General features: G+C 38.0%; 1 protein-coding gene and 1 pseudogene across 4 annotated transcripts in view; one reads left to right on the top strand and one right to left on the bottom strand.

Annotated features, from left to right (window-relative positions):
• The window catches only part of IQCB1 (IQ motif containing B1), a 71,987-nt gene that overhangs the window by 10,466 nt on the left and 43,716 nt on the right, over window positions 1-17,805 (bottom strand). For all 4 annotated transcript variants that reach the window (XM_074404269.1, XM_074404267.1, XM_010352406.3 and 1 more), the window contains 2 exons: window positions 14,629-14,777; window positions 13,836-13,967 (listed from right to left, as the gene is read on the bottom strand). In XM_074404269.1, the coding sequence (XP_074260370.1) occupies window positions 13,836-13,967; window positions 14,629-14,777 (281 nt within the window). The remainder of the gene's footprint in view (window positions 1-13,835; window positions 13,968-14,628; window positions 14,778-17,805) is intronic.
• On the top strand, window positions 11,185-13,841 carry LOC141585355 (actin, cytoplasmic 1-like; annotated as a pseudogene).

Here is a 17,805-nt window from a genome sequence, read left to right as displayed (position 1 = left end):
TTTTTTGTTTTGTTTTGTATGCACCCATACTTTACTTTCTCAAACACTGTGGAATTATGGGAGAAGAGATAAGATTGAGAGATTACAGTGAAAAATTACAAATGCTTTGGTAAAGACTGGCCTGGAGCCAGGTGTGTTGGCTCATGCATTTAATCCCAGCAGTTTGGGAGGCCAAGCTGGGTGGATTACCTGAGGTCAGGAGTTCAAGACCAGCCTGGCCAACATAGTGAAATCCTGTCTCTACAAAAATCAGCCAGGCATGATGGCAGGTGCCTGTAATCCCAGCTACTTGGGAGGCTAAGGTGGAAGAATTACCTGAATCCGGGAGATGGAGGTTGCAGTGAGTCAATAATCTCACCATTGCACGCCAGCATGGGTGACAGAGCAAGACTCTGTCTCAAAAAATAAAAAAACAAAATAAAAGACACTTGGCTGGAACAAGTGTAACAAAGCCAATTCCTTTGTTTTAGATCCCATCTGAAAGACTGTCTTACTTCTTATCCTATTCTTATTCTCCAACTTATTGAAGTCATATGTTATAATTGCTTCTGGATTCACAGAACAAGGGATAAAATCATCCAAAGGACCATATTCTTTTGGCTAGCCAGCTAATTTAAGAGGAATTTAACTAATTAGTTTGGGCAAGGATGAAATAACCTTAACTTTGGAGCTGATAAAGATTCTGACACCACAACTTTCTCAGATATTCCTGTTGGTGATCCTTGAAACAACCCTGTTCCACTAAAACCTTACTTCTCAGACACAGGATCTTAAACCGCTGCACTAGACTATGGCTAAAGAAGCACTTAAAAAAAAAAGAAAAACAGGAGCTTGCATCAGAACTACATATAGTGTATTAAAAAAAGAGAGATCAAAGACTGAAACAAAACAGCTAAAACTGTAAAACTCCTAGAAGAAAACACAGGAAGAGCATCATGACATTGGTTTTGGTGATGATTTCTTCATATGACACCAAAGCACAGTAAACAAACAAAAAACAGAAAAATGAACTGCACCAAAATTAAAAACTTTTGTGTGCCAAAGACTACTATTAACAAAATAAACTGGCAGTCCACAGAATGGCATAAAATATTTGCAAATCATATATCTGATAAGGGATTAATCTCCATAGTATATAAAGAACTCCTAAAACAACAAAAAACCTAATTGAAAAATGAACAAAATATAACCCTGTGGAAAAAAAATTAAAAGACTTAAATAGACATTTCTGCAAAAAAGATAAAGGCCATAAACAAATGGAAAGATGCTCAAAATCACTAACCAGAGAAAATGCAAGTTCAAACCATAAGATACAACCTCATATCTATTAGCTACTATCAAAAACAACAACTACCATGAAAATAACTAATGTTGAAAAGGATGTGGACAAATTGGAACCCTGTGTGAGACTGCTGATGGAAATGCAAAATGGTATAGCCACTGTAGAATACAGTACGGCAGTTCCTCAAAAATTAAAAAAAATAATTAGCGTACAATCTAGCATTTTCATTTCTGGATACAAATCCAAAATCAATAACAAGGATACAGATATTTGTACATACATGCTCATAGTAGCATTATTTACAATATCCAAAGGGTGGAAGAAACCCAAGTTTTCACTGACAGATTAATGGATAATCAAAATGTAGTATATATAATGGAATTATTATTCAGCCTTTAAAAAGTAGGAAATTCTGACAAATGCTAAAATATGAACCTTGAAGACATTATACCAAGTGAAACAACCAAGTATGATTCCTCTCATGAAGTACTTAGGGTAGGCAAATTCATAGAGATAGAAAATAGAATGGTGGTTGCCAGGAGCTGGGTTGTGGCAGAATGGTGAGGTAGTGTTCAATGGATGCAGGGTTTCAATTATGCAAGATTAAAAAAGTTCTGAAGATGGATGGCAGTGATGGTTGCACAAACAATATGAATGTACTTAATGCCACCAAACTGTACATTTAAACATAGTTAAAATGGTAATTTTCACATTTTATCTATTTTACCACACTGAAAATAAATAATTTTTTAAAATACAGATACACGAGACCACACAAAACTTACTGTATCAGAATTTCTTGGGATGTGGGGACTTTGGTATTTAATTGTTATAAAGGTGATGAAATTTGTAAATGATTAAAATTGTTAAAAGCAATATAGTCCTTTCTACAGAGCTTAGGAACTGACTTTCTATTTGTTGGAAAGGAGGCATGCTTCTGTCTCCATTCTATCTCTGCTCACAGGAAAAAGTTTTCAGTTGTGGTTCTGCCTCTCTTCAATTCAGTTCTGGTGCTTGACTAAGGCAGGAGTTGCTAATATGATTGATTTCACTCAGAAGATTCATTTGCCATGTTTTATTGGTGGCCAGGCTGATTATTTTTAAAAGCTCAGGACCCCTAAATTTTTTTTAAGCATTTAGGTCAAAACAATTAAAAAAAATACAGCTTTATTGAGGTAAAAATAACATACACTAAATGACAAATATTGAAAGGGTACAGTCTGCTAAGTTTTGAAAAACACATACATCTGTGAAACCATCATCACAATCAAGATAATGAACATTCATCACTACCAAGTTTCCTTGTGCCCTTTTGTAAACCCTTATCCTCATCCTTCACATCCACTTATCCCGAAGCAACTACTTATCTCTTTAATGCTACTATAGATTAGTTTATATTTTTAGAGTTTACATAAAAGGAATTATAAAGAATATATTCTACTCTATCTGGCTTCTTTCATTTAGCATAATTATTTTGAGATTCATCCATGTGTGTGTGTTTTTTTTTTTTCCTTTTTCTTTTTCAAATTGTTTTGAGACAGGGTCTCACTCTGTCACCCAGGCTAGAGTGCAGTAATGCCATCACTACTCACAGCAGCCTCAAATTCCTGGGCTCAAGTGATCCACCTGCCTCAGCTTCTCAAAGTGCTGTAATTACATGCATGAGCCACCATGTCCAGCCAGAGATTCAAACATGTTGTTTAGAGTATCAATTTATTCCTTCATACATGCTGAATAGTACTCCATGGTTCTAGTTTTTTGTCATGAGCATTCATGTATAAGTGTCTGTATGGACATGCATTATTTTTCTCTGGGGTAAATACCTAGGAGTGGAATGGCTGAATCATATAATAGACATATGTTTAATTTTTAAAGAAACTGTCAAACTGTCTTCCAAAGTAGTTGTACTATTTTACATTCCAACAAGAGATGATTCTGCCACATGCTTGCTAACATTTGGAATGTTCCATTTAAAAAATTCTAACAGATATGAAGTATCTTACTGGGGTTTTTTTGAAAAATTTTAAATTTGTATTAAGAAAATGGGGTTGTTGCCCAGGCTGATCTCAAACTGCTAGGCTGCAGCAATCCTCCCACCTTGGCCTCCCAAAGTGTTGGGACTACAGGTATGACCCACTGTGCTGGGCCCTTATTGTGGTTTTAATATGCATTTTTCTTAGTGACTAATGATGCATTTTAATATGCATTTTCCTTAGTGACTAATGATGCATTCCTTAGCAACTAATGCATGTATTTGCTATCTGTCTATCTTTGGGTGAAGTTTCTGTTCAAAGTTTTTGTCCATTAAAACAAAAACAACTAGTTCATATGTTTTCTTATTGTTGAGTTTTGAGAGTTCTTTCTATATTATGGATATAGGAACTTTATCAGATATATGCTTGGCAATGATACTCTCCCAATCTGTTCCTTGTTTCTTCTGAAGGGAAGTTTTAAATTTTGATAAAATCAATTATCAAAACAGTATCTTCTGAAGAGAAGTTTTAAATTTTGATAAAATCAATTATCAAATTTTCCTTTTTGAATCATGCTTCTGGTATTGTATCTAAGAAAGGTCACAGTATTTCTCCAATGCTTCCTTCTAGCAGTTTCATAGTTTTAAGTTTTGCATTTAGGCCTATGATCCACTTTGAGTTAAATTTTGTATATGAAGTTGTGTATGGCTTCAAGTTCAATTTTTTAAATATATGGATAGCCAATTGCTCCATTTTCTCTACTGCAGTAACTATGCATCTTTGTCAATTAGTTGTGTATATATGTGCATTTATTTCTGGATTCAAGTCTGTTCCACCGATCTATTTTTGTATCTTTGTATCAATATCAAAATGTTTTGATTTTATAGCTTTATTATAAATGCTATAAAATGCTTTATAATTGCAATCAGGTAATGTTAGCCCTCCAACTGTTCTTTTTTGCAGTTACTTAGCTATTCTATTCTAGGTCCTCTGAATTTCTATATGAATTTTAGAATCAGTGTGTCAATTTCTACAAGAAAATCTGATGGGATTATGATTGTGTTGAATGACATTCTGTCTTGTTCCTAATCTCAGAGGAGAAACATTCAGTCTTTTGTTATGGAACATGATGTCAGTTGTAGGTATTTCATAGATACCTTTCATCAGGGGGAGAAAGTTTCCTCCAAATTCCTAGTTTAAGATTTGCTTATTGGAGTGTGTGGGGTGTCAGTACTAGATGTTGTATTTTGTCAAGTTCTTTTTCTGCATTTATTCATGTAATAAGCTTTCTTAGTGTGAGTCTGTTAATATGGTAAATTACAATAAGTGATTTTTGAAGCTTAAACTAGCCCTGCATTCCTGAGATAATCTTTATTGTTCATGATATATTAACCTTTCAATATGTTGTTAGATTCAATTTGCTTAGTAACTATTTTGAGATTCATCCATGTTACTGAATGTTTTAATGTTTAGAATTTTGAAATATATGGTCATTAGGAATATTGTTCTGAAATTCTTTGCTTGTAAGGCCTCTAGTTATGGTGTCAGGGTATTGCTGGTTTTATAAAATGAGTTGGGAAGTGTTTCCTCTTCTTCCATTTTATATGGAATTGGCATTACTTCCTTCCTAAATTTATCAATGAGGTAATCCAGCCATGCAAGTTTTCTTGTGAAGAGGTTTTTTAGCTACAATTTAGTAGACATATAGATATATATGAGGTTATTCATTTTATCTCTTCTCAGGTGGCTTTGGTAATTTGTCTTTTGAGGAATTTGTCTTTCATAAAATTTGTTGTATTGATTAAGGTATTAATATTCCCTTATTCTTTAATATTTGTAGAGTCTATTTTGATGTCACTTCTCTTACCCCCTAATGTTGGTAATTTGTATCTTCTTTTTCCTGATCAATCTGGCTGCAGTTTTATAAATTTTATTGATCTTCTCAGCTTTTAGTTTCATTGATTTTTCTCTATTGTTTTTGTTTCCTAGTTTATTGATTTCCCTTTGATCTTTATTTCCTTTCTTCTGCTTACTTAGAGTTTAATTTGCTCCTTTTCTAGTTTCTTAAGTTATAAGCTGAGGGTTTTTTTTTTTTTTTTTTTTTTTTCAAAATGAGAAAGGAGGATCTGTCTATATTTTTGCTTTTTTTTTTTTTTTTTTTTTTTTTTAACAAGACAGTCTTGCTATGTTGCCCCAGCTGGAGTGCAGTGGCTATTCACAGACACAGTCATGGACCGCTATAGCCTTAAAATCCTGGGCTCACATAATCCTCCTGCCTAAGCCTCCCAAGTAGCTGGCACATGCCACTGGCGCCCAGTTCTCTGGGGTCTTTGATTTGAGACTTTTCTTCTTTTTAAAATGTAAGTGTTTAATGATAAAAATTTCCTTCTAAATACTGCTTTTGGGGAATATACAAGTTGTCAAAGGTAGCATTTTCATTCAGTTTGAAATGCTTTATAATTTCCTTTTTGTTTTCTTTTTTGAGCCCTTGGTTATTTAGAAGTGTGTTGTTTAGTTTTCATATAGTTGGTGACATAACCAGATATATTTGTTATAGACTAACTTAATTCTATTGTAGGCAGAGAACATACTTTATATAATTTTTTTTAGTTTATTGAGATTTATTTGATGGTACAGAACATAGTCTGTCTTGGTAAATGTTCTATGTCCATTGAGAAGAATGTTATTTGGTGAAGTTTTCAAAAAATGTCAATTAGATCAAGATAGTGTTGTTCATATCTATCATATTCTTGCTGCTTTTTTCCTTGCTTATTCTACAAGTTGTTGAGAGACTTATTGAAATAATTGTGGCTTTTTCTATTCCTCATCACAGTTCTATCAGTTTCTGCTTCGTGTTTTTTTTTTTTTTTTTTTTCCTTTTTGAGACTGAGTCTCACTCTGTCACCAGGCTGGAGTGCAGTAGCAAGATCTCGGCTCACTACAACTTCCAAGTTCTGGGTTCAAACGATTCTCCTGGCTCACTGGCTCAGCCTCCCAAGTAGCTGGGGCAGACATTTTTTTTTTTTTTTTTTTTTAGTAGGGATGGGGTTTCAACGTCTCAGCCAGGATGGTCTTGATCTCTTGACCTTGTCATCTACCTGCCTCTGTCTCCCAAAGTGCTAGGATTACATGAGACACCCTGCTGGGCTCTTCATGTATTTTTAAAATTGTGGTAAAATATACATAAAATGTATCATTTCAACCATTTTTAATTGTAGAGTTCAGTGGCATTAAAGTATATTCACACTGTTACTTGACCACTGCCACTGTCCATTTCCAGAACTTTTGTATTTGCCCAAATTGAAATTCCGTACTTTTAAAATACTAACTTCTCACCCTAATCCCTGCCTTCTACTCCTGAAAACCATAATTCAATTTTTTATTTCTATCAATTTGACTTCTCTAGGTATCTTAATTAAGTGGAATCATATAATATCTGTCCTTTTGTATTTGGCTTATTTCACTTAGCATGTCATCAAGGTTCATCCATGTTGGCTTCATGTATTTTGAAGCACTGTCATTAGGTATATCAACATTTAAAATTCTTATGCCTTCTTAATTTATTCCTTTATCATTATATTTGTTCCACCTTTTTTCATATTTAAAAGTATGTTTCTTGTAGTCAACATGTAATCAGGCTTTATTTTTATTTAATCTGTTACTCTCTGCTTTTTAATTGAGGTGTTCAGACCATTTTCACCTATTCTAATTACCGATACAATCACGTTTGAGTCTATCATTTGTTTTCTTTTTGTCCCATCATTTTCTTTTATTTTTCCTCTTTTTCTTTCTTGTTTGATCAATCAAGTATATTTTATGATTTAATTTCATCTCTTTCATAGGCTTATTAGCCACTTTATTATTAGTTGTTAATTATAACTGTTTTTTAAATTTTAGTGGTTGCTTTAGGGTTCATACTATACATGTTGAACTTATAATTCTATCTTCAAGTGATAACGTATCACTTCATATGTAGTATAAGAACCTTTCAACAGCATAGCAGTCTCCCAATCATCCAAGGTTTCACTTTCTGTGGTTTCAATTACCTGTGGTAGAGTACAATAAGATATTTGGAGAGAGACAGAGAGACTACATTCATATAACTTTTATTACAGTATATTGCTATAATGGTTATATTTTATTACTGTGGTTGTTAATCTCTTATTATGTGTAATTTATAAATTAAACTTTATCATAGGTATTTATGTAAAGGAAAAAATATAACATATAGAGGATTTGGTACTATCTGCAGTTTTAGTCTTCCATTGGGGTTCTTGGAATGCATTTCCTGAGATTAAGGGGGAACCACTATATACCCACGTACAGTCATACATTGCTTAATGACAAGAATACATTCAGAAGTGTGCTGTTAGATGATTTTGTCACTGTGGGCATGTCACCGAGTGTACCTTCACAAACTTAAATGGTAAAGACTATATATGTAGGCTATGTGGTATAGCCTATTGCTCTTAGGCTACAAATCTGTACAGTATGTTATTGTACTGAATACTGTAAGCAATTTCAATGCAGTGGTAAGTATTTGTGCATGTAAACATATGTAAACATAGAAAAAGTCCAGTAAAAATATGCTATTATAATGTTATGTGACCACTGTTGTACATACGGTACAACACTGACTGAAAATTCGTTATATGACACATGGCTGTAGTTATAATTTCCAGTGCTCTTAATTTCTTTATGTAGAGCCAGAATTCTCTCTGGTATCTTTCCTGGCATCATTTTAAACAGAAATGTTAAGTCTTTTACATCTTAAAGAACTTAACATTTCTGATTTATGTTCCCACCAACAGTGTGTAAGTGTTCCCTTTTCTCCAGATCCTTGCTGACTAACATCTGTTGTTTTTGACTCTGTAGTAATAGCCACTTTAACTGGTATAATATGGTTATTTATTATTTTAATTTACATTTCTCTGATGATTAATGATATTGAGCATTTTTCATTATGTTTGTTGGCCACTTATATCTGTTCATGTTTCTTGCCACTATTTTGTTTTTTTAAGACAGGGTCTCACTCAGCCACCCAGGTTGGAGTCAAGTAGCATGAATGTGCCTCATTGCACCCTCAACCTCCTAAGCAGTGCAAGCAAGAAGATATCTGGCTTTAAAGTACTGAAAGGAAAAAAAGTTGTCAACCTTGAATTTTGTACCTGGCAAAAATATTGTTAAAAAAAAAAAAAGACTTTTTCAGACATATAAAAGTTGAAAGACTTGATCACCAGTACACTTGAACTACCAAAAATGTTAAATCCTTTGTAAAAGATTTAACATTCCAGAAATGTTAAATTCTTTTTCTTTTTCTTTCTTTTTTTTTGAGACAGAGTTTTGCTCTTGTTGCACAGACTAGAGTGCAATGGTGTGATCTCAGCTCCTGGGTTGGCGTAACCTCCAAGTCCTGGGTTCAAGCAATTCTCCTGCCTCAGTCTTCTGAGTAGCTGGAATTACAGGCATGTACCCCTATGCCCAGCTAATTTTTTTTTTTGAGATGTAGTCTTGCTCAATTGCCCAGGCTGCAATGCAATGGCATGATCTCAGCTCACTGCAACCTCTGCTTCCCAGGTTCAAGCAATTCTTCTGCCTCAGCTTCCTGAGTAGCTGGGACTACAGGTGTATGCCACCACGCCCAGCTAATTTTTTTGTAATTTTAGTAGACACGGAGTTTCACCTTATTGGCTGGGCTGGTCTCAAACTCCTGATCTCAAGTGATCCACAAGCCTTGGCCTGCCATAGTGCTGAGATTACAGGCATGAGCCACCAGATCTGGCTAATTTTTTTGTAATTTTAATAGAGATGGGGTTTCTCCACGTTGGTCAGGCTGGTATCGAACTGCTGACCTCAGGTGATCTGCCTGCCTCTGCCTTCCAAAGTGCTGGGATTACAGGCATGAGCCACCATGTCTGGCTTAAATTCTTTTTATTTGTATAGATTGAGGGAGTAAAAGCACACATTTACATGCCTGTATTGCAAGCTCCTGCCCAGCAAAATAAATAATCAACAGTAAACAGCCTATAGAATGGGAAAAGGAAAAAGTAGTTGCAAGCTATACATCTAACAAGAGCTCAAGTGATCCCCCACTTCAGGCAAGTAGCTGGGAGCACAGACAAGCACCACTATGCCTGGCTAATTTTCAAAATTTTTGTAGAGACCAGGTCTCACCATGTTGCCTAGGCTGGTCTTGAATTCCTGGACTCAAGCAATCCTCCTGCCTTGGCCTCTCAAAGTTCTGAGATTACAGGCATGAGGCACAGCAACTGGCTTTGCCCACTTTTTAATGGGGTTGTTCTTTTCTTCTTGAGTTGAGTTCTTTCTAGATTCTAGATATTAGCCCTTTGTTAGAAGTATAGCTTGCAACTATTTTTACCCATTCTGTAGACTGTTTACTGTTGATTGTATATTTTGCTGGGCAAGAGCTTTCAACATAGGCCAATAAATGTGCCCTTTTACTCCCTCAATCTATACAAATAAAAAGAATTTAACATTTCTGGAATGTTAAATCCTTTAAAATTTTAAGGATTTAACATTTTTGATATTGCAACTGAACTGTTGATCAAGTCTTGTAGCTTTTCTATGTCTGAAAAAGTCATTTTTTTTAAACAATATTTTTTGCCAGGTATAGAATTTTAGGTTAACTTTTTTCCTTTCAGTACTTTAAAGCAAGATACTTCTTGCTTGCAGTGTTCCTACTGAGCAATGTGATCGTTGTCTATACATAATATTTTTAAGTTTTTTGTTTTTAAGATTTTCACTTTATCACTGGCTTGACAATTCTGATTATGATATTGCTAGGCACAGTTTTTTCCATGTACCTGTGCCTTAAGTGGTTTGGGTATGGGCTTATCGTTTTTAGTTTGGAAAGTTTTCAGTTATTATTTTTTTCCACATCTCCTTCAGGGATTCCAATTTTCCATTTATTGGGCCCCTTATAGTCCCACAGCTCAGCCATGGTCTTTTCAAATATTTTTCTCCTTTTTCCCTCTCTGTGACTTACTTTGTGCAGTATATACTACTATGGCTTCAACTTTATTAATCTGCTATTAATTTTGATTAAGTGTATTTTTCATACTATACTTTGAAGTTTTTAATCTCTAAGAGTTTGATGTAGGTTTTTTTTTTTTTTTTTTTCCACATTTCGACTTGACTTTTTGAACACATAGAATACAGTTATAATGACTGTTTTAATGTCTTTCTCTGATAATTTTTACATCTATGTAATTTCTGGGTTGATTTGATTCAATATCCTCCTCATTATGGGTCCTGTTTTCCTACTTCAAGCATGCCTTTAATATTTGATTAGCTACTAGACATTGTGACTTTTACCTTGTTGGGTGCTGGATATTTTGATATTTCTTAACATCTTTAGTCTTTTTTTGGGATGCTGTTAAATTACCTAAAAACATTTTGATCTTTTTTTGGGCTCTTGCTTTTCTAATTTGTTTGGCAGAATGGAGCTGTCTAGGCTAATTATATCCTACTATTAAAGGAAGGTCTTCCTGAGTACTCTTTGCAATACCCTGTGAATTAATGAGTTTCTCCAGTGTATTTGATGGGAACAGGCGCTATTGCTGGACCTATGTAAGTTTCAGACACACTTTTCTCTTACCTTTTCAGATGACTGTTCTCAGCCAAGACCATGTCTGCCCTGCAAGCACAGAACCTCGCCCTTGCTGCTCCACCGCCCATCCACACCTGCTGTCAGCTCACCATGGATGATGATATTGCCACGCTCATTGTTGACAGTGGCTCTGACATGTGCAAGTCAGGCTTCGTGGGTGACGATGCCCCCTGGGCTGTCTTCCCCTCCATTGTGGGGCACCCCAGGCACCAGGGCCTGATGATAGGCATGGGTCAGAAGGACTCCTATATAGGCGACGAGGGCCAGAGCAAGAGAGGCTTCCTAACCCTGAAGTAACCCATTGAGCATGGGCATGCATCAGAAGGACTCCTATGTGGAGGATGAGCCCCAGAGAAAGAGAGGCATCCTCACCCTGAAGTACCCCATCAGGCATGGCATCGTCACCAACTGGGATGACATGGAGAAGATCTGGTACCACACCTTCTACCACAAGCTGTGTGTGGCTCCCGAGGAGCACACTGTGCTGCTGACCAAGGCCCCCCTCAATCCCTAGGTCAACAGTGAGAAGATAACCCAGACCATGTTTGAAACCTTCAACACCCCAGCCAAATACATGGCCATCCGGGCTGCGTGCTGTTCCTGTATGCCTCTGGCTGTACCACTGGCATCCTGACGAACTCTGGTGATGGGGTCACCAACACTGTGCCCATCTATGAGGGGTATGCCCTCCCCTATGCCATCTTGCCTCTAGACCTGGCTGGCGGGGACCTGACTACCTCATGAAGATCCTCATCAAGTGCAGCTACACCTTTATCATCACGGCTGAATGGAAAACCATGCATGACATCAAGGAGAAGCTGTGCTAAATCGCCCTGGACTTTGAGCAGGAGATGGCCATGGTGGCTTCCAGCTCCTCCCTGGAGAAGAGCTATGAGCTGTATGATGGCCAGGTCATAACCACTGGCAATGAGCAGTTCTGCTGCCCCAAGGTACTCTTCCAGCCTTCCTTCTGGGCATGGAATCCTGTGGCATCTATGAAACTACCTCCAACTCCATCATGAAGTGTGACATGGACATCCGCAAAGACATGTATGTCAACACAGTGCTGTCTGGTGGCACCACCATGTACCCTGGCATCGCCAACAGGATGCAGAGGGAGATCACTGCCCTGGTGCCTAGAATGATGAAGATCAAGATCATTGCTCCTTCCCAGTGCAAGTTTTCTGTGTGGATCAGCAGCTCCATCCTGGCCTTGCTTTCCATTTCCCAGCAGATGTGCATCAGCAAGCAGGAGTATGACAAGTCTGGCCCCTCCATCACCCACGGTAATGCTTCTAGGTGGACTGTGACTTACTTGCATTATGCTCTTTTAGATGACTGTTTTGTTGGTTTGGGATAATTTCCTCATATGTATATGCTGATTAGTATTCTGAAGAATACTCAAGGGGTAGATTCTGTAGATATCTGGGCTTCTCTCTCTTTGCAGCTCTCTTTACCTGGTACTCTGTTCTATGAAATCTAGCTCCCTTTGTTTTCCCAGACTCTTAGTGCCATCTCCTCAACTCAAGGATTCCAAAGAGCTCTTCTCTGTTCTCGTCCTAGAAATTCTTTCAAGGCAGTAAGCTGCTGTAATTATAGGGCTCGCTTTGTTCCCTCTCAGAGATTATTGTTCTTTGTTGTCTGATGTCCAGAGTCTTGAAAACAATTGTTTCATAAATTTTATCTGTCTATGTTTGTTTCTTTTTCTGGTTGTTTCAGGCAGGAAGTAAATCCAGTCCCTGTTACTCTATCTTGGCCAGAAACAGATGTAGAACTTTTTCCACTGTCTACCTCTTTACAGTAATCACAGAGGGCCTGACAGGGAAGGGTGGTCTTTTCCTCCTCCCTTTCTCCACAGACTACATTGGTTTTAGGTCCCTAAATTCAGATTAACAGGAGGGGAAAGTAAGAGGGCTTACTTACACTTCCTAAACTAAGCTTTGTTATCCAATTCAGGTTTTACCATTGCTATGTTCCAGTGGTTACCAGATACATGCTCAGCTATTAATATATTTGTACTTCATTTTCATTTGTATAGTGGTATTTGTTTGTTTGTTACAAAAACCCCTTTGATTCTGGGAGTTCTGGAGAAAAGGGTGAATGATAGGACTGCCTAAATATCACTTCAAACCTCTAACATCAGTCATCCAGAACCTTCAAATTTTAGAAGTGTGTGTGTGTGTCACACAATCACAATAAAACTTGTATTACTAAGATACACTATGAATTGTTGGTTCAAATGAGAGAATAATTCTGATGGACTGACATGTATAAACTGCCAACTTTCTCCATAAAATTACAGAAGTGTGGAAGCATAGTAGAAGCAGTAAGAGAAAAGAAAGAAGAGGTGATCAGCAAAAGTGTAGGTGATTAAAATTAATGACAGGAGTGGATCAGTTACTCTCAAGGCAGAAAGGGAAATGACCTTTGAAGACACATAGGAGTAGGTGGTCAAGAACTTAGGTGGGAGAAGGAATAACACGTGATCTGCAATACTGTGGTCATAGAATGTCAAAGATATGGACCTTTCTATTGGGATAAAGGTGCTAGCAGTATTATTGTCATAAGATCATAAGAGGTAAATAGTCAAATGTGCTATCTTATTGGCTTCTGGAGGTACATTAGTATTCCAACAAATGTAAGAATGAATAATCATTGATTGATAGTTAAATATACTTTCTGGAAGGTTAAAAATAGTCCAAGTTTTACTATACTATTGCAAAAGAACCAATGAACAAGTTTTATTGATATAGTAGGAAAATAACTGATTTAAAGCAGAGTCTCCTTCACCACTGACTACACTTCTATAGCCACGTAACTATAACAAGACATACCATTTAAAGCCATTGTATTACCTTATACCAGCAATAAAAGTGAGAGACACTGTTTTGTTGATCAATGTCAAGCTCTGGAATAATGTAATACTGGTAGGGCACAGAAGCCTACATACCGAATGTCTTCTGACATAGTCATCTACTTGTTGCTTCAGTTCAATTCGGCGTGCATCAGTGAGTTCTTGGAGTCCTTGCCAAGGAACAAATAGTTTCTTTTCCTTACGGCACTTTGCTAGGAATTTAAGCGCCTGGAGGAAAAAAAAAAAATTGAAGGCTTGTGATTTTTCTCCCCTAACTAATAAAACTATTTTCTCACTACAATATATGGTAGTGACCAAATTGCAACGCTGATTAATTCTGAGTGTATGTAAGGAGGGGAATGGGACTGTGACAAGATGCAGGAGAACAGTGACTTTTAAAATATATAGTCTTCTATAGATACTACAAGGATATGTTCATGTATTATTTGAATACATTATATAGTCTATACAAGACTATACAATATATATAACAAGGATATGTTCATGTATTATTTGTGCAGTAAGTAATAAAGAGAAAAAAAAAGTAATGGATTCTAGTCTCAATTATAGGCCCTTATAAACTATGACTCTGGGCAAATCACTTGATCTCTAGAGGACCGGTTCTATGTCTATAGAAAACAGGGACCTTAGTCCTACACGGCTTACAGGATTGTAAATACCAAGGAGACAGTATTTCTGTCTGAATTCTTTCTGATGTCCCTCAGAATGGACTCTGGTAAAAAGAAACCTTGTAATAGGTAAGGGGGTTTTCTTTTAGAAAGCTAAGTGTCTTGACCAATGCTTTACCACAGGTAATAAGCAAAGTCACATTTGAACTCATGTTTTTGCCTCTTCATTCAGAGCTCTTTTTTTACTACATTGGACTCACTGCTCTTTGAAGTGTGACAGCTGCTTTATACTCTGTGAGAGACTGCCTCTGTTGGCGAAAATTTTTCCTTTCCCTGTACCCTCTCCAATGTTTCTGGATAATCAATGCTGATTTCTCTTCCATTTCCCGATTGTGTTTCTCCACCTGACCTAAAAAGATGATAAACACTATTACAATATACTCACTGCTATGCTTTCTTATGTTTTGGAATCAGAACAATGCTAATAGTAATCTTGCATTCTTTTCATCTTTGTCAATATTGTTTACTAATTTTCCCAATTCTATTATTTTACAATGGTTCTAAGATTTTAGAAACAATACTTTCCCAGATTATGCAGCTTCTTTAGAGAAAGAACTCATATAATATTTTTGTGGTAATGAGCAAATGGCTGAAAATCCAACACTAAGAACATTTGAAAAAAAAGAATCATAAGTACATGGTTATGAAGTCATTCAGTACCACCAGAGGGAAAGGGCAAAATGTGTGTATGTATTCTCTAGTCTACGTGCTTCCAAATTTCTCTTAAGTCACTGAGTCAGTTATACAGATGACTTTCTTTTTGCTTTCTTGGAGTTGTTCAGTATACATCCCAGGGTTCATAGTACATACGTGACAGACTAAGGTAGCAAAATTGTTAATAAAACGAGGGGTGTATCTGAGGGAGTAAAAGAAACTGACAGAATTTAATGATCGATTGGATATAGAGGTAAAAGAGGGAAAGGACTCTAGGATTTCTCAAATGGGAAAACTGAGTAAGTTCTTGGTGCCATTACCTGAGATGATGAATAGAGGAAAAGGAAATCTGAGGGGTAAGATGACTTTGGTGTTTGGGATGCCTGTGGATATTCAGGTAAAGCTGGATCCAATAAGCAGCTGGCTACAGAGCTGTGTTATTCAATACAGTAGACACTATCCACAACTGGCTACTTGGGTTAAAATAAAGTAAAATTAAAATTCAGGTTCTTCAGTGCTCTAGCCACATTTCAAATACTCAGTAGCCATCTCTAGCCATTGGCTACCATACTGGATGGTACAGATATACAACATTTCATTTTTGTAAAAAGTTCTATTGGGCAATTCTGCTCTAAGAGGTTAGGAGAGAAGGTGAAGATAGAGACCAGATTTGAAACTGCTCAGCACTCAGCTGAGAGTTGAGCTAGTTATGGATGGATACCACAGGAAGAGCAAAATGAAAGGAATGGAACCTTAGAAAATATCTGTATTTAATGGAGATGAAGTAAAATAAAGGGCTAGTGAAGGACTCTGGGACTGAATAACAAGAAGAGAGGTAGAAAGAATTTAAAAGAATATTGAGGGAATGCTGGGAAGATGGCCTCCTAAGAACAGCTCAGGACTTCAGCTCCCAGTGAAAGTGCAGAGGGTGAGTGGACGCCGCATTTCCAGACGAACTCTTATTGCCCACAGACCAGGAGATACCCAGGCAGAGGGGTCACCAGTGTAGCAATCCCAGCTGGTGCGGCTGTTTTGGCCCCCGCGGGGCTGATTCCGCCCGAGTGGCTGCTGTGACCACGCCCTGTTGCTGCGGTTCTCCGTACAAAAGCCACTGGTCTGGGAGCCCTCTTAGCTGGCGATCAGAGCCCTGAGACGGCAGAGTTGCCCATTCAGCTGAAACAGCGAGCCAGGCCAGGAGATTCCTAGGCAAAAAATCCGCCAAGAGCCGGCGCCGCAGTTCGAACCGACTCCGTGAGTCGCAGCACAGGAGATCCCCGCGCCTTTTCAACAAGTGACCGGAAAGCGGGGTTGTTCAACTTAAAAGAAAAGACTCTGAGTCAGGGAGCCAGGTGATCAGGCTCGGTTGGTCCCATCCCTCCACCCCCAACAACGACGAAAACAAAAACAGTAATTGGAAACCCTCTGGGCTGAGCCCTTCAAACCAAGCACAGCTGAACCAGGACTGTCCGGCTCGGTGGGGGAGGGGCTTCCGCCATTACTGAGACTCTCCACCGCTATGGAGGCAGGCTGCCGTTGCCGAGGCAACCCGCCACAATAGAGAGAGTCCGCCATAACAGAGGCAGGGCCACCGTTGCCGAGAGAGTTCTAACTACGCCCATATAAACAGGACTGCAGGGAAGAGCTCAGGGCAGCTGGGCGGAGCCCACAGCAGCTCAGCAAAGCCCCTGCGGGCAGGCAGTGGCTAGGCGTGCTGCTAGCTGGGCGGGTCAGACCCGAAAGAAAAATCAAAAAAGGCAGTAGTGCAACGGAAACTCATAAAGCTCCAACTCCCTGGGACAGAGACAGACAACAGGTGGATAAACCCACAAAAATGGGAAGAAACCAGCGCAAAAAGGATGAAAACTCCTGAAACCAGAACACCTCTCCTCCTAAAAGGGATCACAACTCCTCACCAGCAAGGGAACCAGACCGGATGGAGAAGGAGGGTGATGACAGAATCAGACTTCAGAAGGTGGGTAGTAAGAAACTACAGTGAGCTAAAAGAACATGTTCTAACCGAACGCAAAGAAAAAAGGAACCTTGAAAAAAGATTGGACGAACTGCTGACGAGAGTGGACAGCATAGAGAGGAGTATAAGTTAATTGATGGAGCTGAAAAACGCAACACGAGAACTTCGTGAAGCATGCACAAGCTTCAGCAGCCGAATTGAGCAAGCAGAAGAAAGGATATCAGAGGTCGAAGATCAACTCAATGAAATAAAAAGAGAAGGCAAGAACAGAGAAAAAAGCGCAAAAAGGAATGAACAAAATCTTCAAGGAATGTGGGACTATGTGAAAAGACCTAATCTACGTCTGATAGGTGTACCTGAATGTGATGAAGAGAATGAATCCAAGCTGGAAAATACTCTTCAGGATATTATCCAGGAAAACTTCCCCAACCTAGCAAGGCAGACCAATATTCAAATCCAGGAAATACAGAGAACACCACAAAGATATTCCTCAAGAAGAGCAACCCCAAGGCACATAATTGTCAGATTCACCAGGGTTGAAATGAAAGAGAAAATGCTAAGGGCAGCCAGAGAGAAAGGTCGGGTTACCCACAAAGGGAAGCCCATTAGACTCACAGCAGATCTCTCAGCAGAAACCCTACAAGCCAGAAGAGAACTGGGGGCCAATATTCAACATCCTTAAAGAAAAGAACTTTCAACCCAGAATCTCCTATCCAGCCAAACTAAGCTTCATAAGTGAAGGAAAAATAAAATC

This window comes from Saimiri boliviensis, chromosome 8 (genome assembly GCF_048565385.1).
Source record: "Saimiri boliviensis isolate mSaiBol1 chromosome 8, mSaiBol1.pri, whole genome shotgun sequence".
NCBI classification, from domain to species: Eukaryota; Metazoa; Chordata; class Mammalia; order Primates; family Cebidae; genus Saimiri; species Saimiri boliviensis.
This window is presented reverse-complemented; position numbering and strand designations above follow the sequence as displayed.